The sequence below is a fragment of the Stegostoma tigrinum genome, chromosome 1 (assembly GCF_030684315.1).
Source record: "Stegostoma tigrinum isolate sSteTig4 chromosome 1, sSteTig4.hap1, whole genome shotgun sequence".
NCBI lineage: Eukaryota > Metazoa > Chordata > Chondrichthyes > Orectolobiformes > Stegostomatidae > Stegostoma > Stegostoma tigrinum.
The window spans coordinates 132,635,561-132,660,416 of record NC_081354.1 but is presented as its reverse complement, the minus strand read 5'-3'; the positions used below and the strand labels follow the sequence as shown (position 1 = coordinate 132,660,416).

General features: G+C 45.1%; 1 protein-coding gene across 13 annotated transcripts in view; it reads left to right on the top strand.

Annotated features, from left to right (window-relative positions):
• Positions 1-24,856, top strand: part of LOC125453124 (protein unc-13 homolog B) — a 495,854-nt gene that overhangs the window by 65,530 nt on the left and 405,468 nt on the right. For all 13 annotated transcript variants that reach the window (XM_059648673.1, XM_059648694.1, XM_059648669.1 and 10 more), the window contains exon 2: positions 12,320-12,349. In XM_059648673.1, the coding sequence (XP_059504656.1) occupies positions 12,320-12,349 (30 nt within the window). The remainder of the gene's footprint in view (positions 1-12,319; positions 12,350-24,856) is intronic.

The window sequence follows — 24,856 nt, the reverse complement described above, 5'->3', positions numbered from 1 at the left end:
AAAATGGCGACATTATGCAAAAACTTGTCACATTTATTTTGTTACAAAATATTGTGAAAAAAAATAAACTGATCAAATCAAATCAAATCAGTTCTGCAAATCAACAGTTTAGCTGACACCCATAGTTAAGGCCACACAATTGAATGAATTTTTTAATGGTAGCAGAAAATAGGTTTTGGTTGACATATTATCCTCATACCCAGTTTTCCTTCTCACACATTACTTTCTCCTCATCCCGCAATCTATCCTGACATAAAAGGAAAAGAGCGTAAAAGTGCATTTTTCCTCCTCGCTGTGGCCTTAACCTTCCATTTTTTCCCCCCTTTTCTTTTCCAATACTAAATCACATGTGGTCCACACCTGGTGTTTTTCTTTTCTTTTTTTTATTATATCCAAAAGTACTCTTACAGATAAATGAACTCTTTTCCTTTTACTCCCCATTACCAAATCATCTTGGTTTTTTTTTCATCTGCTAACCACCACTAGTAAATCATTTGTTTCCAATTGAATAATTTACTTGTAAAACCTGTTAAGAGCAATTAAAGGTGAATCATTGAAAGGTGAAGGAGAAGTAGGGAGACCAGAAAGGGGCTACTCTGGTTCTTTTTTGCTCTCTATGTCAATTTCCTGGAGGCATGATGGAATCCGCCACACTGCCTATGGGGACAATACCAGTGTGCCACAAGAAGGCCCTACTTGAAGTGTTTTTTCTCCTTTTCCTGAAATCAACCGTGGTTTTCTTGTTAAAGTGAGACAGAGAAATGAAGACACCATTGTAAATAGTTTTTTTTAAGTACTTTTTCTCGAACTGCAAAATACTCGTGTGGCCAAATAAAAGTTTACAAGCAAAACCTGTTACCACATCTGGTATTAAATACTGGACTGTGCTTGTTCTATTTGGATCCTGTCCAACAGTTTAGGAAGTGTCCTGATTTCCTATGCTGTACAAATTGGTATGTTGCACATCAGGCCTAATTGTGGTTGACTTTTAAGTGATCTAGAAAGCCACTCAATTCAGTAACAGTGCAGGGATGCCAAATGCTGGCCTTCCCAGTACCTAAATCCCATCAAAAAATGGAGAGAAAATGTATTGTTTTTGGAATAATGCATTTTCTTTTATTCATATTTGTTGGTGAGACTGTTGTGCAGATACACCGCTATTACATAAACCTCCCTCAATCTTTGTTAAAACCATAAGACATAGGAGTGGAAGTAAGGCCATTCTGCCCATTAAGTCCACTCTGCCATTTAATCTTGGCTGATGGGCATTTCAACTCCACTTCCCTGCCCTCTCCCTGTAGCCCTTGATTCCTTCTGAGATCAAGAATTTGTCGATCTCTGCCTTGAAGGCATCCAACGTCCCAGCCTCCACTGCACTCTGTGGCAATGAATTCCACAAGCCCACCACTCTCTGGCTGAAGAAATGTCGTCTCATTTCAGTTTTAAATTTAACCCCGCTAATTTTAAGGCTGAGCCCGCAGGTCCTAGACTCCCCACCTAACAGAAACAACTTCCTAGCGTCCACCCCTTCTAAGCCACACATTATCTTGTAAGTTTCTATTAGATCTGGACCACTCTCCTAAACTGTCCAAATCTTTCTGCAGCTTCCCCACCTTCTCAGTACCACCTGCCTGTCCACCTATCTTCGTATCATCGGCAAACTTCGCCAGAATGCCCCCGGTCCCTTCATCCAGATCGTTAATATACAAGGTGAACAGCTACGGCCCCAACACTGACCCCCGTGGGACACCGCTCGTCACCGGTTGCCATTCCGATAAAGAGCCTTTTATCCCAACTCTCTGTCTTCCCCGCTAGACTTTGCTTCCAGTTGATTTTCGTCAATTCCTCAATGCCCCTGTAATTACCTTTATTTAACTGTAACACCATTACATCCGATTTTGCCTTCTCTCTTTCAAACTACAGACTGAACTCTACCATATTATGATCGCTGCCTCCTAAGTGTTCCCTTACTTTAAGGTCTTTTATAAAGTCAAGCTCATTACAGAGCACTATGTCTAGAATAGCCTGCTCCCTTGTGGGGTCCATCACAAGCTGTTCCAAAAAGCCATCCTGCAAACATTCCATGAAATCCTTTTCTTTGGATCCACCAGCAACATTATTCACCCAATCCACCTGCATATTGAAGTCCCCCATGATTACTGTGACCTTGCCTTTCTGACATGCCCTATCTATTTCTCAGTGCGTCTTGCGCCCCTGGTCCTGTTCACTGTTAGGAGGTCTGTACATAACTCCCATTATAGTTTTTTTGCCTTTGTGGTTCCTCAACTCCACCCACACAGACTCCACATCCTCTGACCCGATGTCATTCAGTGCTGTAGATTTAATTTCATTCTTGACTAACAAGGCAACCCCACCCCCTCTGCCCACCTCCATGTCTTTTTGCCAAGTTGTGAATCCTCGGATGTTTAACTGCCAGTCCTGAACTCCCTGCAACCATGTCTCTGTGATGCCTACCACATCATAATCATTCAAGAGGATTTGTGCTGTTAATTCATCTACTTTGTTGCGAATACTACAAGCATTTAGATAAAGTGCCTCAATGCTAACTTTCTTATCATTATTGGAGAGGTTGGAAATCCTAAAATGTCTTAAGCTATCCTTCCTTTTTGCTGTATTCCTAGTCTGCCTCCAGCTTAAATCCACCTGTACACGTGCTATCCTGTTGCTTATCTTTCCATTTAACTCCATACTCCTGTCTCTTTCACTTTCCCTTCCACCCCCGACTCACTAGTTTAAAGTCCTACTGACCACCCTATTTATCCTTTTCGCTAGAACACTGGTTCCAGATTGGTTCAGGTGGAGACCGTCCCTGTGGTACAGATCCCCCCGGTTCCAAAACTGATGCCAATGCCCCATGAAATGGAATCCCTCTTTCCCACACCAATCCCTTAGCCACGTGTTTATTTCCCTAACTTTCTTTTCCCGATGCCAATTAGCACGTGGCTCAGGCAGTAATCCGGAGATTATGACCCTTGAGGACCTGTACTTCAATTTCTTTCCTCGTGCTTCATAATCCCTGAACAGGTCCTCTACCCTAGCTTTGCCTATGTTGTTAGTCCCGATGTAGACCACAACAACTGGATCCTCCCCCTCCCCCTCCCGCTCCATTATCCTTTCAACCCGGTCGGAGATGTCCCGCACCCTGGCACCGGGCAGGCAACACACCATGTGGGACTCCCGATCCGGCTTGCATAGGATACTATCTGTCCCCCTAATAATAGAATCCCCTGTAACAACTACCTGTTTTTTTGCTCCCCTCTCTTGAATGGCCTTCTGCACCACAGTGCCATGGTCAGCTGGCTCATCCTGTCCACAGTCCTTTTCCTCATCCGTACAGGGAGCAAGAATCTCATACCTGTTGATCAAGGTCAAGAGCTGAGGCTCCTGCACTCCTGAACTCGGAATCCTGAACCTGCCTCACTTAGAGTCACACCTTGTCCCTGAACACTTGTTGAATTTGAGTTATTTAATCTACCGGACGTGACTGCCTCCTGAAACAAAGTGACCAGGTAACTCTTCCCCTCCCGGATATGCTGCAGAGTTTGAAGCTCAGATTCCAGATCATTTACTCTGATCCGGAATTCTTCCAGCAACCAACACTTGCTGCAGATGTGGTTGCTGCTGTTCACAATGGGATCAGCCAGCTCCCACATCATACAGCTACAGCACATCAACTGTCCTTCAAAAACTTAACTTGAAATGCTGAATGGTCATCAGTTCTAAATTCAGAAAAATACATGAATTAGACCTAATTAGCACAGCTGATCTTTCTGAATTAACATGACAACATTTATTAGAAAATACTTGAGATAAATAAGGAGATGCAATGTCTGGTTCACAGAGTTGAAGGAATGAGTAAAGGAAGCAAAATATTTGTGAGGAAAATCTTTTTTACTTAATGAGTGGCTAGTGTCTGGAATGCACTGCCAGACAGTGGTGAAGGCAGGCTCAATCGAACCATTGAAAAATGAATTAGATGGTTACTTGAAATGGAATATTGTAAAATGTATGGAAGAATGCACAAGAATGACGCAAAGTACTTATTGTAGAACTGGTGCCAATTGGATGGGTGGAATGGTCTCTTTCTGTGCTGGAATAATTCTGTATTTGGGAGAAGAGCATTGTAGCTGGTCAGAAACTGAAAAGATAGTTGGAGGAAGGCAAATGATAGGATAAGAGGGAATTATTCAGAAAATAATATCAGGGGTGGTTTTTCTACATTGCAGGACTGTTATTTATCAAGTGCAGAAGAGATCCAGACATTTAAGTTGATGAAATTGATAAAATTTGCTGATGACCAAATAGCGTGTGGCACATTGTACATAATTGTTGTGGGGGCAGTTGTTTTTTTCATTTTATTTTCCCCCTTTTATTTCATATCCAGAATTGCTCTTACACATACAGCTGACCATTTTCTTTTACATCACCAAATCACCTATGGCCCACATCTGGGGTTTTTCCTTTCAATGTATCTAAAAGTACTTTTCTACAGAAAGAGGAAATAGACATTTGCCACCAATAGCACTTTATTGTTAAAAGGTAGGATATTGGTTCACACTCTGTATCCAAGTACGTATATCTTAGAATTCAGAAATAAGTGGGCATGTTTCAGCAACCCTGACACCACCCCCATCCAACTCCTTCAACTCCTCACAACAGTTGATCCATCAAATACTGTGCAGTTGTAGTGACTCTGTTCCATAGTGGCAATTTAAATGGTTTATACTGCCAGTGTTACTCATACTGAATTCTGAGTATAGGCAGCAAAATTGGGTTGCAAATTACCTGGTGGATTTTGCCTTGCACTAACTTCACAGAAACTGATATAACTATTGAGGATCCGACTCCAGTGGCAACCAAAAAGCTGGGAGAGAATTGGCAACCTGTTCGCCCCTCGTTTCCGTGACCCCACGGAGCAGCCCGAACATTCCTTGACAGCGGCGCTCGCAGGAGATGAGGTGAATGGGCGACCCGCAGCAGGTACATCATGCTGCTCACCTGGGTCTGTGATAAAGAGAGATTTACATTTAAATTGCACGTTTGGCAAACACTGGGCATCAGTGCTTTAATGCCTGTGTAATTTTTTTTTGAAATGCAGTTAAAGCTGTAAGGGTGAGAAATGGGCACCCAGTGGGCTAATGACGAAATCATTTTTTAAAAAAAGAATTAATTACATTAATCGAAATATTTTAGTCAGGGCAGTCGGTGTAATTCAGTTCTGCTGAACAATCTACAACTTGAAACGACAACTTGGTTTTCCTGTCTCCATAGATTCTCCTGAGCGTTTGCTGTTGTTCTTTATCAAAATAATGCCTTGGGATCACAGAACATAGAACATAGAACATAGAACAGTACAGCACAGAACAGGCCCTTCAGCCCACAATGTTGTGCCGACCATTGATCCTCATGTATGCACCCTCAAATTTCTGTGACCATATACATGTCCAGCAGTCTCTTAAAAGACCCCAATGACCTTGCTTCCACAACCGCTGCTGGCAACACATTCCATGCTCTCTCAACTCTCTGCGTAAAGAACCTGCCTCTGACATCCCCTCTATACTTTCCACCAACCAGCTTAAAACTATGATCCCTCGTGCTAGCCATTTCTGCCCTGGGAAATAGTCTCTGGCTATCAACTCTATCTATGCCTCTCATTATCTTGTATACCTCAATTAGGTCCCCTCTCCTCCTCCTTTTCTCCAATGAAAAGAGACCTATGTTCAAGATCATCTGTAGTCAACTCCGAGATCAAGTATGACCTTGAGTTAACTAATGATCCAAGAAGTGACGTCTCCCACAGCACTGCAATGGAATGTCAGACTTGATGTGTTCAAGTCCCAAAGTGGAACTTAAACTGACAACTGTCTGACGAAGAGGTGACAGTGTTACCAACTGAGCCACACGGCACAGGATGAAGTTTACTTACAAATAAAACAACTTATGAAATTTCAGTATGAAGCACACATGGGACAAGTATCATGGAATGACCTAATTGTATTGCTCATGACAATGAAATGTGAGGCTGGATGAACACAGCAGGCCAAGCAGCATCTCAGAAGCACAAAAGCTGACATTTCGGGCCTAGACCCTTCATCGGAGAGGGGGTTGGGGTGAGGGTTCTGGAATAAATAGGGAAAGAGGGGGAGGCGGATCGAAGATGGAGAGAGGAGAAGATAGGTGGAGAGGAGAGTATAGGTGGGGAGGTAGGGAGGGGATAGGTCAGTCTAGGGAAGACGGACAGTTCAAGGAGGTGGGATGAGGTTAGTAGGTAGGGGTGGGAGGAAGGGATGGGTGAGAAGAAGAACAGGTTAGGGAGGCAGAGACAGGTTGGACTGGTTTTGGGATGCAGTGGGTGGAAGAGACGAACTGGGCTGGTTTTGGGATGCGGTGGGGGAGGGGAGATTTTGAAGCTGGTGAAGTCCACATTGATACCATTGGGCTGCAGGGTTCCCAAGCGGAATATGAGTTGCTGTTTCTGCAACCTTCAGGTGACATCATTGTGGCACTGCATGAGGCCCATGATGGACATGTCATCTAAAGAATGGGAGGGGGAGTGGAAATGGTTTGCGACAGGGAGGTGCAGTTGCTTATTGCGAACCGAGCGGAGGTGTTCTGCAAAGCGGTCCCCAAGCCTCCGCTTGGTTTCCCCAATGTAGAGGAAGCCACACTGGGTACAATGGATGCAGTATACCACATTGGCAGGTGTGCAGGTGAACCTCTGCTAAATGTGGAAAGTCATCTTGGGGCCTGGGATAGGGGTGAGGGAGGAGGTGTGGGGGCAAGTGTAGCATTTCCTGCGGTTGCAGGGGACGGTGCCGGGTGTGGTGGGGTTGGAGGGCAGTGTGGAGCGAACAAGGGAGTCACGGAGAGAGTGGTCTCTCTTGAAAGCAGACAGGGGTGGGGATGGAAAAATGTCTTGGGTGGTGGGGTCGGATTGTAGATGGCGGAAGTGTCGGAGGATGATGCGTTGTATCCGGAGGTTGGTGAGGTGGTGTGTGAGAACAAGGGGGATCCTCTTAGGGCGGTTGTGGCGGGGGCGGGGTGTGAGGAATGTGTTGCGGGAGATGCGGTCAAGGGCGTTCTCGATCACTGTGGGGGGAAAGTTGCGGTCCTTGAAGAACTTAGACATCTGGGATGTGCGGGAGTGGAATGCCTCATCGTGGGAGCAGATGCGGCGGAGATCCCCGCCCACGGCCGACGACCTCATCGCTCCGCCCACAACCTCCACAGCCAGCAACCCCAGAGAAGACAGCCATACTGAACCCTGCCGCAAATTCACCATCCCCCCCAGACCTCCCACTAACTGAGGACGAGCGGTCAGTCCTTAGTAAGGGGCTTACCTTTGTCCCCCTACAACCACACATCAACGAATACCAGTCACAGTTGGATATAGAACAGTTTTTCCGCCGCCTTCGCCTCCACGCCTACTTCTTCAACCGGGAGCCTAACCCTCCCTCCACTGACCCCTTCACCCGCCCCCAACACAAGTCGTCCTCCTGGACACCACCCCCAGGCCTCCTAGCTTCCCTCGACCTCTTCATTTCTAACTGCCGTGGAGACATTAACCGCCTCAACCTCTCCACCCCTCTCACCCACTCCAACCTCTCCCCCGCAGAACGGGCAGCCCTCCGCTCCAACCCCAACCTCACCATCAAACCCGCAGACTAGGGTGGCGCAGTGGTAGTATGGCGCACTGACCCCTACATCACCGAGGCCAAACGCCAACTCTCCGACACCTCCTCCAACTGCCCCCTTGATCATGACCCCACACCCGAGCACCAAACCATCATCTCCAACACCATTCATGACCTCAACACCTCAGGGGACCTCCCACCCACAGCTTCCAACCTCATTGTTCCCCAACCCCGCACGGCCCGTTTCTATCTCCTTCCCAAAATCCACAAACCTGCCTGCCCTGGTCGACCCATCGTCTCAGCCTGCTCCTGCCCCACCGAACTCCTCTCCACCTATCTGGACTCCGTTTTCTCCCCTTTCGTCCAGAAACTCCCTACCTACGTCCGTGACACCACCCACGCCCTCCACCTCCTCCAGGATTTCCAATTCCCTGGCCCCCAACACCTCATTTTCACCATGGACGTCCAGTCCCTATACACCTGTATTCCGCATGCAGATGGCCTCAAGGCCCTCCGCTTCTTCCTGTCCCGCAGGCCCGACCAGTCCCCCTCCACCGACACCCTCATCCGCCTAGCCGAACTCGTCCTCACCCTCAACAACTTCTCTTTCGATTCCTCCCACTTCCTACAGACTAATGGGGTGGACACGGGCACCCGCATGGGCCCCAGCTATGCCTGCCTCTTTGTAGGTTACGTGGAACAGTCCCTCTTCCGCGCCTAACAAGGCCCCAAACCCCACCTCTTCCTCCGTTACATTGATGACTGTATTGGCGCCGCCTCTTGCTCCCCAGAGGAGCTCGAACAGTTCATCCACTTCACCAACACCTTCCACCCCAATCTTCAGTTCACCTGGGCCATCTCCAGCACATCCCTCACCTTCCTGGACCTCTCAGTCTCCATCTCAAGTAACCAGCTTGTAACTGATGTCCATTTCAAGCCCACCAACTCCCACAGCTACCTAGAATACACCTCCTCCCACCCACCCTCCTACAAAAATTCCATCCCCTATTCCCAATTCCTCCGCCTCCGCCTCATCTGCTCCCACGCCGAGACATTCCACTCCCGCACATCCCAGATGTCTAAGTTCTTCAAGGACTGCAACTTTCCCCCCACAGTGGTCGAGAACGCCCTTGACCGCGTCTCCCGCATTTCCCGCAACACATTCCTCACACCCCGCCCCCGCCAAAACCGCCCAAAGAGGATCCCCCTCGTTCTCACACACCACCCCACCAACCTCTGGATACAACGCATCATCCTCCGACACTTCCGCCATCTACAATCCGACCCCACCACCCAAAACATTTTTCCATCCCCACCCCTGTCTGCTTTCCGGAGAGACCACTCTCTCCGTGACTCCCTTGTTTGCTCCACACTGCCCTCCAACCCCACCACACCCGGCACCGTCCCCTGCAACCGCAGGAAATGCTACACTTGCCCCCACACCTCCTCCTTCACCCCTATCCCAGGCCCCAAGATGACTTTCCACATTTAGCAGAGGTTCACCTGCACATCTGCCAATGTGGTATACTGCATCCACTGTACCCGGTGTGGCTTCCTCTACATTGGGGAAACCAAGCGGAGGCTTGGGGACCGCTTTGCAGAACACCTCCGCTCGGTTCGCAATAAGCAACTGCACCTCCCAGTCACAAACCTTTTCCACTCCCCCTCCCATTCTTTAGATGACATGTCCATCATGGGCCTCCTGCAGTGCCACAATGATGCCACCCGAAGGTTGCAGGAACAGCAACTCATATTCCGCTTGGGAACCCTGCAGCCCAATGGTATCAATGTGGACTTCACCAGCTTCAAAATCTCCCCTTCCCCCACCGCATCCCAAAACCAGCCCAGTTCGTCCCCTCCACCCACTGCACCACACAACCAGCCCAGCTGTTCCCCTCCATTCACTGCATCCCAAAACCAGTCCAACCTGTCTCTGCTTCCCTAACCTGTTCTTCCTCTCACCCATCCCTTCCTCCCACCTCAAGCCGCACTTCCATCTCCTACCTACTAACCTCATCCCACCTCCTTGATCTGTCTGTCTTCCCTGGACTGACCTATCCCCTCCCCACCTCCCCACCTATACTCTCCCCTCCACCTATCTTCTTTTCTTTCCATCTTCGGTCCGCCTCCCCCTGTCTCTCTATTTATTCCAGAACCCTCACCCCATCCCCCTCTCTGATGAAGGGTCTCGGCCCGAATCGTCAGCTTTTGTGCTCCTGAGATGCTGCTTGGCCTGCTGTGTTCACCCAGCCTCACATTTCATTATCTTGGATTCTCCAGCATTTGCAGTTCCCATTATCACTGTATTGCTCTCGACTATTGTTATTGATGTATTTAAGAGATCAAAAGTTGTCACAGAGAATGCAAGGCATCAGAAAACATCCAAAAATTGACCAATAATTTTTAAAGCTAACAGTAACTAGTTAAAGTTAATAGCTAGCATGAGGGGACATAGCTTTAAATTGAGGAGTGATAGATATAGGACAGATTTCAGAGGTAGGTTTTGTTTACTCAGATTAGTAAGGGCGTGGAATGCCCTACCTGCAACAGTTGTAGATAACAAAGTGTGAAGCTGGGTGAACACAGCAGGCCAAGCAGCATTGCAGGAGCACAGAAGCTAACGTTTCGGGCCTAGACCCTTCATCATAGCTGATGAAGGGTCTAGGCCCAAAACGGCTGCTTTTGTGCTCCTGGGATGCTGCTTGGCCTGCTGTGTTCATCTAGCTTCACACTTTGTTATCTCGGATTCTTCAGCATCTCCAGTTCCCATTGTCTCTGCAACAGTAGTAGACTTGCCAAGTTCAAGGGCAGTTAAGTGGCCATTAGATAAACTTATGGATGATAATGGAATAGTGTCGGTTAGATGGGCTTCAGATTGGTTTCACAGGTCAGCGCAACATCGGGGGCCGAAGGGCTGTAATGTTCTATGTTCTGAATTGCTACAGAGATAGTTAGATTTGCTGATGCTGGAGTCAGAGATAATACAGTGTGGAGCTGGAGGAACACAGCAGGCCTGGCCATCCCTTTTTCTGAAGAAGGGTCCCAACCCGAAATGTACGCTTTCTTGCTCCTCTGATGCAGCCTGGCCTGCTGAGTTCCTCCAGCTCCACGCTGTGTTATCTATTTATAACTAAACTGCAAACTTTATTTGAAGTGGTAGCTGCCATTACTCAATATAGAACTTTAATCAAGTATCAGTTGGAAAGTTGTTTTTATGTGGTTAGCAAAAGATATGGGCCTAAAATTGATCTGATAGCAGCCAAATACTAATCAAAATGACGTCTTAGTAGAATAATGAACCACAGAAAATTATTTCTACAAGTCCATCTTGCTGTCTTCTACTTGTCCAACTTTTATTGCTTATTGAAATCTCCATATGCTTACATGGAGGAAGCCTGGTATATGAGAAATAATTTTAAGCGTTCATTAGACAAGTAGGTGTGTTTGATATGTTGAGATTCACAGAAGAACGATGAGGTGCTTTTAAAAACAAATCTAAGAGCAGATATGGGTTCTTCTGGTGTGGTGGTAGTGTCAGTACCTCTGAGTCAGGAGACCTAGGTTGAAGTCCCACCTGCTCTTGAGGTGTATAATACCATCTCTAAACAGGATAATGAGAAAATATCTACCTATGACTGGTAGCTTGGATGCTCACGTATTTGGTTCTGGTTGAAAATGTTTAGCTGATCAACACAAATTAGGGTCAAATTGTTCATAAAGTTCAAATAAGAAGTTTTTCACTTAATGAACTCTTCACTTCTTTGAAGTCTGCATCCCTCCCAACTAAACTGCATGGCCATAATTTACAGAAGAGATAATTTACAGGGGACAAAACGAGATTCAATATTTTCTGTTAATGAGAGGCAGTTTTGAAAACCTGTTCAATTCCAGAATACTATGAAACTAAGTGTAGATGCAATGTGATTTAAAAGATTGAATTATCAAGCACGTTGAATTAAACAATGTTGAAGTAAAAGCAGTGTAATGTATTTCCTGGAGACCGTTTTGATTAACTGACAGACTCTACAACAAAATTTGGCTCTGCTGCCAGAAAGACCACCTAGTTAATATTCAAGTTACAAATTAACTTGTTCTTTCCACATAACCTCATTCTGATCATACAGCTGTTCAGATTTTAGTTGGGAGAATCTCGTAGAATCATAAAATCATACAGTACAGAAGAAGCCCTTTGGCCAATTGAGTCTGTACCACCAAAAATACACTACAGCCTACACTTGCCTCACGTTCCCACACTAGGCCCATAGTCTTGAATGGTATGACATTTCAAATGTTCATTCAAGAATTATTTTTAAAGATCGTAATGTTATTTGCCTCAATTACCCTCCTCGGTAGTGCATTCCAGACACCCACCACTCTCTCTGGTGACAAGATTTTTCATGAAATCACCTCTAACCCACCTTTTTTAAATGTGCACGCCAGTGTTCTTGACCCTTTGACTAAACTGCTTTCTAATCATCCTCTCCATGCTCCTCCTAATCTTAAACACCTTCAATTGCACTAGGGTCAATAGATCAATTTCATGCGATAAGTTTATTGCACTATTGCTTTGTTTGTTTACGTGTATATTACTAATACACTGAAGTACCTTTTCCTTGGAGTTAATGTTTCTCTTTTTCTTCCTTTTCTGTACCCTTCCTTTGCAGTTAAGAAAGCCAGCCTCAGCGGACCTCCAGGTAAGACATGTATATTTGGTTGAGTCCAATTCCTTGCAATTTTTCTTTTGTAACAATAAGTTTTTAAAATTACACTGAATTGTTTTAGTTGAATAGATACTTTTATCATCCAAAGTTACAATTAAAACAGTGCTTTGTTTTCATGTCTTTCACCTCTTATTAAATAGTTAGGGTCTGAAATAGAATACCAAGACAAACTGTGTAGGCTGGCACCCAGGTATTTACATGTGAGCTACCGTAGAGCTGTTTAGCAATTTGGAACTGTACCCCAACATGAGATTAAGTTACCTTGGCAATTTGAACTAGAATGTACATGCATTTCTTGATTAACTCAACTTTTCTTTAAAACACATTGTTTAAAATTAACTACCTTAAGAAGAAGTTAACTTCCTCCTCATTTGGTGTACAGAGTGAATGCATATTTCAATATGCCAGCCTTGAGCAATCCTATGAATCTATAATAAATATTAATTGCAACCCAAATGCTGAGCTTTAATTGCTGCAGTTGCCAGTTGAATACTTTCAAGAGTCACAATATCTGTAAAAGGAGCAGTTTCCGAATGGCAAGTACCCTTAAATTGATTTTCTCTATGGTATAAATAGAATTAAAATTCAGATAAAAATTCAGTTTGTCAGTTACTCATATTCAGTCTTATCTTCCTTAGTTCAATCTGCTAATGGCCACAACTTAACCATGCAGAACTATTCTGTCTGATTAAGACTATCTTCTAATTTTTCAGGTAAACAAACTAAAATTAGATAGTTTTAGGAACAACAGGAAAAGGAAGGTCAGTGAAATCTGAATTCTTCAACTATTGATGACAAATCACACCTGATGCTATGGAAATTTTAGGACAGCTTGACATTCAGATGTCCATGCTGTACTATTTCAAGGCCATCTAATAGATATCAGAAAATGGCTCCTGTTACATTGATGTACAACTGAATGACTGTATGAACAATAGTCTGAGGCGGCAGCCTACAGTGAGTATTTTCAGCTGGCTTTAAAGAAGGTGATATGAAATTGAATTATTTAAAAAGTAGTCTGTTTGAGGAATGATTCCAGTGTTGATAACTTCTGCATCAATTTTTTATTAAACTGGCAGAATAAATATTGAAATTAAGTTGTCGTTGGCTACTTTCTACTTTGCTTATCTGTAAGGATTGCTTGGGTATTTCCAGACAAAAGTCAAATCAAAACAGTCATTGTTATTCTGACTTCAACCACTGAACTTGCGAATGGACAATAAATAGGTGGCATCTATCTTTTATATTTATTTTGCAATGTGTTAGAGTTGTTATTCCAAACACAGCCCTCTGGTTTAGCCAACAGTGAGTTGAGTTTCCATTTGTCATCTTATAAATATGGTAAAATCAATTTGCATCAAATTCATCAGAGATAATGGGAACTGCAGATGCTGGAGAATCTGAGATAACAGTGTGGAGCTGGATGAACACAGCAGGCCAAGCAGCATCTTAGGAACACAAAGGTTGACGTTTTGGGCCTAGACCCTTCATCAGAATAGGAGGATGGGGAGAGGATTCTGAAATAAATAGGGAGAGAGTGGGAGGCGGACTGAAGATGGAGAGAGGAGAGTATGGGGGGCAGGTAGGGAGGGGATAGGTCAGTCTGGGGAGGACAGACAGGTCAAGGGGGTGGGATGAGGTTCATAGTTAGGAAATGGACGTGCAGCTTGAGGTGGGAGCGGGGGATAGATGAGAGGAAGAACAGGTTAGGGAGGCAGAGATGAGCTGGGCTGGTTTTGGGATGCGGGGGGAGGGGAGATTTTGAAGCATGTGAAATCCACAAGGGAACTGGGCTGCAGGGTTCCCAAGCGGAATATGAGTTGCTGTTCCTGAACCCTACAGGTGGCATCATTATGGCACTGCAGGAGGCCCAGGATGGACATGTCGTCTAAGGAATGGGAGGCGGAGTTGAAATGGTTTGCGACTGGGGAGGTGCAGTTTGTTATTGCGAACCGAGCTTAGGTGTTCTGCAAAACGGACCCTAAGCCTCTGCTTGGTTTCCCCAATGTAGAGGAAGCCACACCGGGTACAGCGGATGCAGTATACCATATTGGCGGACGTGCAGGTGAACACCGACTTGATCTGAAAAGTCATCTTGGGGCCTGGGATGGGGCTGAGGAAGGAGGTGTGGGGGCAGGTGTAGCACTTCCTGCGGTTACAGGGGAAAGTGTCGGGTGTAGTGGGTTGAAGGGGAGTGTGGAGCAAACAAGGGAGTCGCGGAGAGAGTGGTCTCTCCGGAAGACAAACAAGGGTGGGATTGGAAAAATGTCTTGGGTGGTGGGGTCGGATTGTAGATGGCGGAAGTGTCGGTGGATGATGCGTTGTATCTGGAGGTTGATGGGGTGGTATGTCAGGACTAGGGGGATTCTGTTTTGGCAGTTATTATGGGGGCGAGGTGTGACTAATGAGGTGTGGGAAATGCGGGAGACAAGGTCGAGGGCGTTCTCGATCACTGCCAGGGGGAAGTTGCAGTCCTTGAAGAACGAGGACATCTGGGATGTACGGGAATGGAATGCCTCATCCTGGGAGCAGATGTGGCGGAGGCGAAGGAATTGTGAATAGGGGATGGAAATTTTGCAGGAGGGTGGGTGGGAAGAGGTGTATTCCAGGTAGCTGTGGGAGTCAGTGGGCTTGAAGTGGACATTGGTTTGTAGGTGGTAGTCTGAGATGGAGACAGAGAGGTCCAGGAAGGTGAGGGATGTGTTCGAGATGGTCCAGGTGAACTTGAGGTTGGGGTGGAAGGTGTTGAAGTGGATGAACTGTTCGAGCTCCTCTTGGGAGCATGAGACGGTGCTGATACAGTCATCAATGTAACGGAGGAAGGGGTGGAGTTTAGGGCCAGTATAGTTGGTGGGCTTGAAATGGACATCGGTTTGTAGGTGGTAGTCTGAGATGGAGACAGAAAGGTCCAGGAAAGTGAGGGATGTGTTGGAGATGGCCCAGGTAGCTGTGGTCAAATTCATGGTAATAAAATGTGAGGCTGGATGAACACAGCAGGCCAAGCAGCATCTCAGGAGCACAAAAACTGACGTTTCGGGCCTAGACCCTTCATCAGAGAGGGGGATGGGGAGAGGGAACTGGAATAAATAGGGAGAGGGGGGAGGCGGACTGATGATGGAGAGTAAAGAAGATAGGTGGAGAGAGTATAGGTGTGGTCAAATTCATGCCTGGTTATCAAAATATCTTCAGTAAATGCATACCTTGGAGGGTTGCCGGGACTATTATTCAGACATGAGATGCATCTGGCATTTCTTGTGCAAAATTTAATATTATGCAAGTACAAATACAGTTTTCATTTTGAATTATTGAAAATTCATTTAGAGAATGCAGACTTCACTGCCAAAGCAAGAATTTTTCTGCTATTTCACAGTTGTCTTTGCTGAGGTGGTGGCGTATCTCTAGTTGAACAAACATAGCCCTTATGATGTCAGTACTAACGTGTTTTGAGAAGATTTGTAGCTCAGGTTGAGGTTCTGGATGTGAGTTTGCTCGGTGAGCTGGAAGGTTAGTTTTCAGACGTTTCGTCACCATTCTAGGTAACATCATCAGTGAGCCTCCGACGAAGCTTTGTCAGAGGCTCACTGATGATGTTACCTAGAATGGTGACGAAACGTCTGAAAACTAACCTTCCAGCTCAGCGAGTAAACTCACATCCAGATGTCAGTACTCCCACAGGACTACTAGGCAGGAAGCACCAACATTTTTCATCAAGCAATTAAGAAAGAAATACAGCACATTTCCATGTTGGGATGGTGTGTGACGGAGGGAAATTGAATGAATGGTGTTCCCATAAATCTGCTGTCTGGGCCTTCTGTGGGGTAGAGATCACAGCTTTGGATGGTGTTGAGAAAAACTTTTGGTAAATTGCTGCAGTACATTTTGTCGATGGTCCACATTGCAGTCATTGTACTATTGTGGTAAATAGGGCACTGATCATGCAGATTACCGTGTTCTGTAAGGATGATTATTGCTTGATGAGACATTTTGGTGATTCCTACCTAACAGTTGTGTAGGTGATGAGATTTTGGTATTATTGTAGGAGTGCCAGAACAAGTGGCATTGAAATCTGAGTTTGAGAAAGACACTTATAAATTATGCATACATCACAAAATTTCAACTTCATCAGGTAGCAGGGAAGGTAAATGGAATTTATTTCCAAGGGAGTGCAGTATAAAAATAGGGAAGTCCTTTCGTGGAGGTTTGGCCTGCATGTTTCTCCAGACCCACAGCGATGTAGTTGATTGTTAAGTGTCCTTAAGGCAATTAGGGATGGACAATAAAAGCTGGCCCAGCCAGCGATGCCATTGTCCTGAGAATGAATTAAAAAAAAATTCTACTTTACACAACAAATTTGTAGAAACATGTCTGGAAGACTTCTGGAAATCCTTGTGCAGAAATCTCCTTTATCCACAGAACAAATTCCAATAAATGGGTTAAACATGATTTCCTGTTCATAAAGCTTGAAGCTTTTCAAGCAGCCAGTTTTAACCTCCTTTGCTGATCAATTCTATTATCTATCCCATGACTTGTGATGCGAAGGAATATGGGCTAAGTGCTGGAAAGTAGGATTAGGATAATCAGGTGGTTGTTTTTGATGGGTGCAGACTCTGAGGGCTGAAGGGCCTTTCTCTCTGTTGTAGACCACTAGGTTTATGGTAGAGGAATCCTTCAGCAAGTTGACATCTGTTCTGCCTCCTATTCAAATAGAGAGGTTATATTTATCTCTTCCAGTCTAATGAAACCTTTTCACATGATCACAGACAGGTCTACAACCACAGTAGCTACTTCTTTAAAGACCCTAGAATGAAGTGCTTCTGAAGATATTAGTATGAAATTTCAGTTTGACCAGGATTCTCCTTTCCTTCCACCTTATAATTTACATTTGCTACTGGGATGATATGTTTTCTAATAAGTGCTCTATAGTGAGCACAGAATCACATTTATTTATTACATCTGTCACTTCTTTATGATCTATCATTCTCACTCTCTAGGGGACCACCACTTGCTCAATTGGCAGGAAAACACTTAAGTGAAGTCTGGTGGTTATAAAAGAAACAAAATGATTATAAGTTTTTCTTTTTTCCTCCTTTTCTCTGATCTAAAATTACTTTTAGAATGAAGTAAGGGAGGAAATTGCAGGGTTCCTAGCAGAAATATTTCTATCATCTATAACCACTGGTGAGGTACCTGACCACTGGTCGGTGACTAATGTTGTGCTTTTATTTAAGAAAAGCTGTAAGGAGAAACCTGGCAACTATAGACTAACATCGGTAGAGGCTAAGTTATTGGAGGTGATTCTGAAAGATTGGATTTACATGCATTTGGACAAGAAGGGAATGATAAGAGATAGTCAGCATGGTTTTGTGGGGGGAAATTATGTCTTGCAAAATAGATGGAGCTTTTTGAAGATGTAACCAAAGAGATAGAGGGCAGGGTGGTAGATGTTGTTTACCTAGACTTGAGCAAAGCCTTGGATGAAGTTTGGCATAGTAGACTAATTAGTAAAGTTAAATCAGGGTGAGCTTGCCAATTGGATACAGCATTGGCTTTATGGTAGGAGATAGAGGGAAGTGGTGTTTTTTTGGACTGAGGCCTGTGACCAGCACAGTTCCATAGGGATAGTTACTGGGTCCACTTTTGTTCGTCATTTATACGAATGATTTGTATGAGAATATTGGAGGCATGGTTATTAGATGACACCAAATTTGGTGATGTAGTGGACAGTGAAGAAGGTTACCTAAAATTGCAAAGAGATTGTGATCGATTGGGCCAATGGGCCGAGGAGAGGCAGCTAGAATTTAGTTGGGATAAATGTGAGGCATTGCATTTTGTTAAAACAAATAAAGGCAGGACTTGTACATCTAATGGTAGAGCCCTGGGTAATGTTGCAGAACAGAAATACCTAGGGGTGCAGGCACATAATTCTTTGAAACTTGCATCTAAGATGGATAGGGTGGTTGAGAAGGACTGGGGAGGGGGAGGTGGAACTGTGGGTGTAGGGAAGGAGGGTAGGGGGCATGGACACAGGTTGATATAGGTAGGAGATTATTGTGGTTAGTCAGTAGGAAGGGTAAGAGTGGGTAGGTGAGTCCAAAGGTGGACAGGTTGGCGGTGGATAGACTTTGAAATTGGCAAAGGCAATATTCAGCCTAGGGAGCTTCTGGCCCAATGGCCTGAATATTGACTTCACCACCTTCAAGATCTGTCCACACCCCTAACTTCCAACTCAGCTATCCGCTCCGCCTTTCTCACTGACCAACCACAATAACCCCCTACTTGCATCCACCTACTTCCATCCCACCTACCCTGTCCCAACCCCCACTTCACTTCCTCTACTTATTATCTGGGGTGGGGGAGGGGAGCCCAGAACTGATGAAGCGGTTTGGCCCAAAATGTTGACTTCCCTGCTCCTGGGATGCTGTCTGACCTGAAATGCTTTTCCAGCTGCATAGTTATTGATTGTAGCTTCCAGCATCTGTAGTTCTTATTGTCTCCAGGGTGGTAAAGACAGCCTTTAGTACACTTGCCTTGATTGCTCAGATCTACCAATAAACAAATTGGGATGTCATGTTGAGGTTGTACAGGATGTTGGTAAGGCCTCTTCTGGGGTACTGTGTGCAGTTCCGAAGGCCCTGTTATAAGAAGGATATCATTAAATTGGAGACGTTTCAGAAAAGATTATGGTGTGATCTTATGAATCATGAAGGGCATAGATAAGGTGATTGGTAAAGGACTTTTCCGTAGAGAGAGGAAGTTCAAAACTAGGGGGCATATTTTTAAGGTGAGAGGAGAAAGATTTTAAAAAAGACATGAGGAGCAACATTTTTAGTGTGTTGTTTATGAGTGGAATGAACTGCTAGAGGAAGTGGTGGATGCAGCTATAGTGACATTTAAAAGACAAATGTTAGGATAAGTACATGAATAAGAAAGGTTTGGAGGGATATGGGCCAAATGTAGGCAGGTGGGACTAGTTTAGTTTGGGAACATGGTTGGCATTGAGTAGTTGGACTGAAGGGTTTGTTTCAATGTTTTATCACTCTGTGGCTCTGCTTACTGGATTGTTCGCAGTTGCTGTGAGTGAATGTGAATCTTTTGGGTTTGAAGTTCTCCAGTCCTTCTGCATTTTGTTGCTATTGAGTATAACATACCTGATGATAGAAACAAAGAAAATGAGAGGGACTAGACCATTTAGCCCTATGAGCCTTAAGACATAGGAGCAGAAATTAGGCCATTTGGCTTATCGAGTCTGCTCTGCATTCTCCCCATTTTCCCACTTTCTCCCCGCAACCCTTGATCCTGTTGACAATCAAGAACCCATCTATCTTGGCCTTAAATACACTCAATGACCTGGCCTCAATAGCCTTCTGTGGCAGTGTATTCTACAGATTCATTGTCTAGCTGAAGAAGTTTCTCCTCATCTCTGTTTTAAAGAGTCTTTCCTTTATTCTATGGTTGTGCCCTGGGTCTTAGTCTCTCTGCTACCAATGGATACATCTTCCCAATGTCCACTGTGTCTAGCCTGTTGAATATTCTGTTAGTTGCAATTAGAATTCCTTTGTCCTTCTAAATTCCATTGGGTATAGACTCCGAGCCCTCAAACGTTCCTCATGTTAAGCCTGTCATTCCTGGGATCATTTTGTGAACCTCCTTTGGACCCGGTCCAAGGCTAGTACATCCTTCCTGAGGTATGGGGCCCAAATGCTCACAATACTCTAAATGTGGCCTGACCAGAACGTCAGAAGCCCTGCTTTAATATTGAGTCCTCTTGAAATAAATTTCAACATTTTTATTTGCTTTCCTTATTACCGTTTCATCCTGCAAGTTTATCTTAAAAGAATCCTAGACTAGGACTCCCAAGTCCCTTTGCACTTCTTGAGATTTCTGAATTTTCACCCCATTTAGAAAATAGTCCATACCTCTTCTTCCTATCAAGGTGCATGACCTCACATTTTCCCACAGTGTTGTTTCTGCCACTTCTTTGCCCCTTTCCTGGCCGATCTAAATCCATCCACAGCCTTCCCCTCCCCCACTCCTCTTCAATACTGCCTGTCCCTTCACTATCATTGTGTCATCTGCGAGCTAAGCCAGAATGCCCTTCATAAATGTATAAAGTGAAAGGTTGTGGTTCTTCTACCGTGAAGACTGATGCAAAGAACTTGTTCCTCAGCCATTTCTTTATTCCCCATTACCACTTCTCCTCCAGCGTCATTTTCCAGCAGCCCACTGTTCTCTTTTGCACCTGTCTTGCCCTTTATATATCTAATGAAACTCTTGCAATCTTCTTATATATTACTGGCTAGTTTACCCTCATATTTAATCTTCTCCCTCATTATTTCTTTCTTTGTCCTTTGTTAGTCTTTGCAGAGTTCCCAAATCTCTGGTTTCTGACTGCCCTTCGCCATATTACGTGCTAACAAAGTGTGGAGCTGGATGAACACAGCAGGCCAAGCAGCATCTTAGGACCACAAAAGCTGACGTTTCGGGCCTAGACCCTTCATCAGAAAACGGGGATGGGGAGAGGGTTCTGAAATAAATAGGGATAGAGGAGAAGATAGGTGGAGAGGAGACAGACAAGTTTAAAGGGGTGGGGATGGAGCCTGTAGAGGTGAGTATAGGTAGGGAGGGGATAGGTCAGTCTGGGGAGGACAGGTAGGTCAAGGGGGCGGGATGAAGTTAGGAGGTAGGAAATTGAGGTGCAGCTTGAGGTGGGAGGAGGGGATAGGTGAGAGGAAGAACAAGTTAGGGAGGCAGGGACGAGCTGGGCTGGTTTTGGGATGCATCGGGGGAAGGGGAGATTTTGAAGCTTGTGAAGTCCACAGTGATGCCATTGGGCTGCAGGGTTCCCAAGCGGAATATGAGTTGCTGTTCCTGCAACCTATGGATTGCATCATTGTGGCACTGCAGGAGGCCCAGGATGGACATGTCGTTTAAGGAATGGGAGGGGTAGTTGAAATGGTTCGCGACTGGGAGGTGCAGTTGTTTGTTGCGAACCAAGCGTAGGTATTGTGCTTTCTGTTTTGATTTTATGCTGTCCCTGACTTCCCTTTTCAGCCACGGTTGAGTCATCCTCCCTTTAGTATGCTTCTTTTTCCTACGGGTTAATTTTTGCTGTGTCTTCTGAATTACTCCAAGAAGCTCCTGCCATTGCTATTTCACTGTCTTTCCTGCTAGGCTCCTCACCCAGTCAATTCCAGTCAGCTCCTCCCTCATGCCTCTGTAGTTGCTTTTCAACTGTAATACTGTTACATCTGATTCTACCTTCTCCCTCTCAAATTGTAGATCAAATTCTATCATATTATGGTCACCACTTCTTCAGAGTCTCTTCACCTTAAGCTCCCTTTTTCAAGCCTGCCTCATTGCACAACACTAAATCCAGAATTAGAGATAATGGGAACTGCAGATGCTGAAGAATCCAAGATAATAAAGTGTGAAGCTGGATGAACACAGCAGGCCAACCAGCATCTCAGGAGCACAAAAGCTGACGTTTCGGGTCTAGGCCCGAAACGTCAGCTTTTGTGCTCCTGAGATGCTGCTTGGCCTGCTGTGTTCATCCAGCTTCACACTTTATTATCTTACACTAAATCCAGAATTGCCTGCTCCCTAATGAGCTCCACCACAAGCTGCTCCAAAAAGCCACCTTGTAGACGTTCCACAAATTCCTTTTCTTGCGATCCACTACCAACCTGATTTTCTCAGTCCACCTGCATATTATTGATATCCCCCATGATCTATGTAACTTTGTCTTTCTTCTACCTCTTTTCTATCTCCTGGTGTACTTTGTGCCCCAAATCCTGACTACTGTTTGGAGGCCTGTATGTAACTCCTGTTATGGCTTTTTTCCAGTTTCTTAGCTCTACCCACACAGATGCTATATGATCTGACCCTACTTTGTTTTTTGCTACTGACTTAATTTCATTACTTGCTAATACGGCAACCCCACTGCCGCTGCCCACCAGCCTGCCTTTTTGATAGGATGTATATCCTTGGATATTTAGCCTCCAGCCCTCATCCCTTTGTAGCCATATTTGTAGTGCCCACCTTGCCATAGCTGCCAATTTGGTCTGCGCTACAAGCTCACTAACCTTATTTTTTAGCCTCTTGCACCATTAATTATAATCATGGCTGATCATCTAGTTGAAGAGCCTTTGCCTGCTTTTCCTCCCATTTTCTTTGATTCCTTCTATCCCCATGTGCTTTATCAACCTCCTCCTTGATACCATATACTGCTTTAGCCTTGACTGCTTTCTGCGGTAGTGAATTCCAGAGGCTCGTCAATCTCCATGTGAAGAAATTTTTCTTCATGTCATTCCTAAGTGGTTTGTTCTGTATCCTTAGACTGTGATCCCTGCGTCTAGTCTCCCCTACTATTCAGGGGCATCCTTCCTGTCTAGTCCTGTTAGAATTTTATAGGTTTGAGATTTCCCCTAATTCTTCTGATGGAAGTCCTGGAAATTTATGCTTCACAGACAGCCATTTTATGAAATATGAATAGAGTTGAGGGTCATAGTGTAGCGTCGCTCCTGCAGCAGGAGTAATAGTTCTGTTTTCCAGGCTTGCAAACTGATCCGTGATATATATCCAGCTTTTACTGTTTATATCTCCATAACTTTTGATTATGCTTTCCTTTTGCTCTGGCTGTGATCAGCAAATGGGTTCACAGATTCGTTCAAGCTTGGTCAATGATAAACAATGTTGGAATATGTGGAATATTGGAGAATGGAAGTGACTATAGTGAATTAAGGATCCTAATTGAAGTGTAGTCTTGAAGTTAAATCCAGTAACTTTTGATCTGATTCAAAGATTCAGATGAGATTTAGTAGCAACTGCAGATTCTAGAGTCTGAGATAACAAGGTGCAGAGCTGGAGGAGCACAGCAAGCCAGGCAACATCAGAAGAGCAGGAAAGCTAATGTTTTGAGTCGGGACATTCCTTCAGTAATGGGGGATGGGAAGGGGGCTCTGAAATAAATAAAGAGGGGGTGCGCTAATAGAAAGTGGCTAGTAGAGCAGATAGGTGGGAGAGAAGACTGGACAGATCAAGAAGGCGGGGATGAAGCTAGCAAAGGTGAGTGTAAGTAGCAAGTTGGGATGGGGGTTTGTCAGTGGGGAGGGAGGGGGCAGATAGGTGGGAGGGAATATGGGCAGGTCAATGAGGCGGGGGTGAGACAGGGGCTAGTCGGGGCATGAGGAGATTGTGAAGCTAGTAAAGTCCACATTGAGACCATTGGGTTGTAGGGTTCCAAGGTGGAATATGAGGTGCCTTTTCCTCTAGTTTCCAGGTGGCATTGTTGTGACACTGGAGGAGGCCAAGAATGGACATGTCATCTAGGGAGTTTGGGGGTATGGGTGTTGGGGTTGGGGGTATTGTTGAAGTGGTTTGCTACTGGGAGGTCCAAGATAATAAAATGTGAGGCTGGATGAAGACAGCAGGCCAAGCAGCATCTCAGGAGCACAAAAGCTGACGTTTCGGGCCTAGACCCTTCATCAGAGAGCCCTGAGATGCTGCTTGGCCTGCTGTGTTCATCCAGCCTCACATTTTATTATCTTGGATTCTCCAGCATCTGCAGTTCCCATTATCTCTGCTACTGGGAGATGTTGTTTGTGTGGAAGGTTTTTTTTTGGGAGCCTGGGATGGAGATGAGGGGGAGGTGTAGGGGCAGGTGTAGCACTTCCTGCGGTTTCAGGGAAAGGTGCCGGGGCTGGTAGGGCTAGTGGGGAGTGTGGAACGGACGAGGGAGTCACGGGGAGTGTGGTCCTTACAGAAGGCAGATAAGGGTCGGGAGGGATATTGTCCTTTTTAACCTGAAATTTCGAACTTTTTGCAGAATTTCACATTATTTACTGATGAACTGAATATTGATCAGAACAGTTTGTTCATTTTTAAAACATTTATGCAGACCTGAACACGTGATCCCCCTTAGTGTTTTTTAACAATGGTTTGAGTATGAAGTAGAGGTAGCTGCAAACCTTGTGATGAAATCCCAGCAACATGCTCATTTTCTTTGGAAAGGAATATTTTGTATTCACCTGAAGGACCAGGACGTCTCTGGCTGGCCAGCATTCATTGCCTGTTTCTTGTTGGCCTTGAGAAGGTCGTGGCCATAGTGTCATAGAGCACTCTTGCTCAGAAAATGACCTTTTGTTGTTAGTCAAATACAAGCACATAACTATTCTAGTCCCATTTTTGAGCACTTAACCCATAGCTTTTTATGTCTTGGCATCACAAGTACACATCTAAATGCGGTACTTCATAAACGTTATGAAGGTTTTTGCCTCTATCACCCTGAAGGCAGAGAGTTCCACATTCTGACTGCTCACTGAGGGTCAGCATTCTTGAACTGGTGCTGCCCCTATGCTGTAGGTAGACTCTCGGTGTTGTTGGGGAGGGAATTCTAGGATTTTGAGCCAGCGGCCGTGAATGAAGGATAGTTTATTTCCAAGACAGGATGGTGAATGACTTGGAGGGGAACTTTCATGTGGT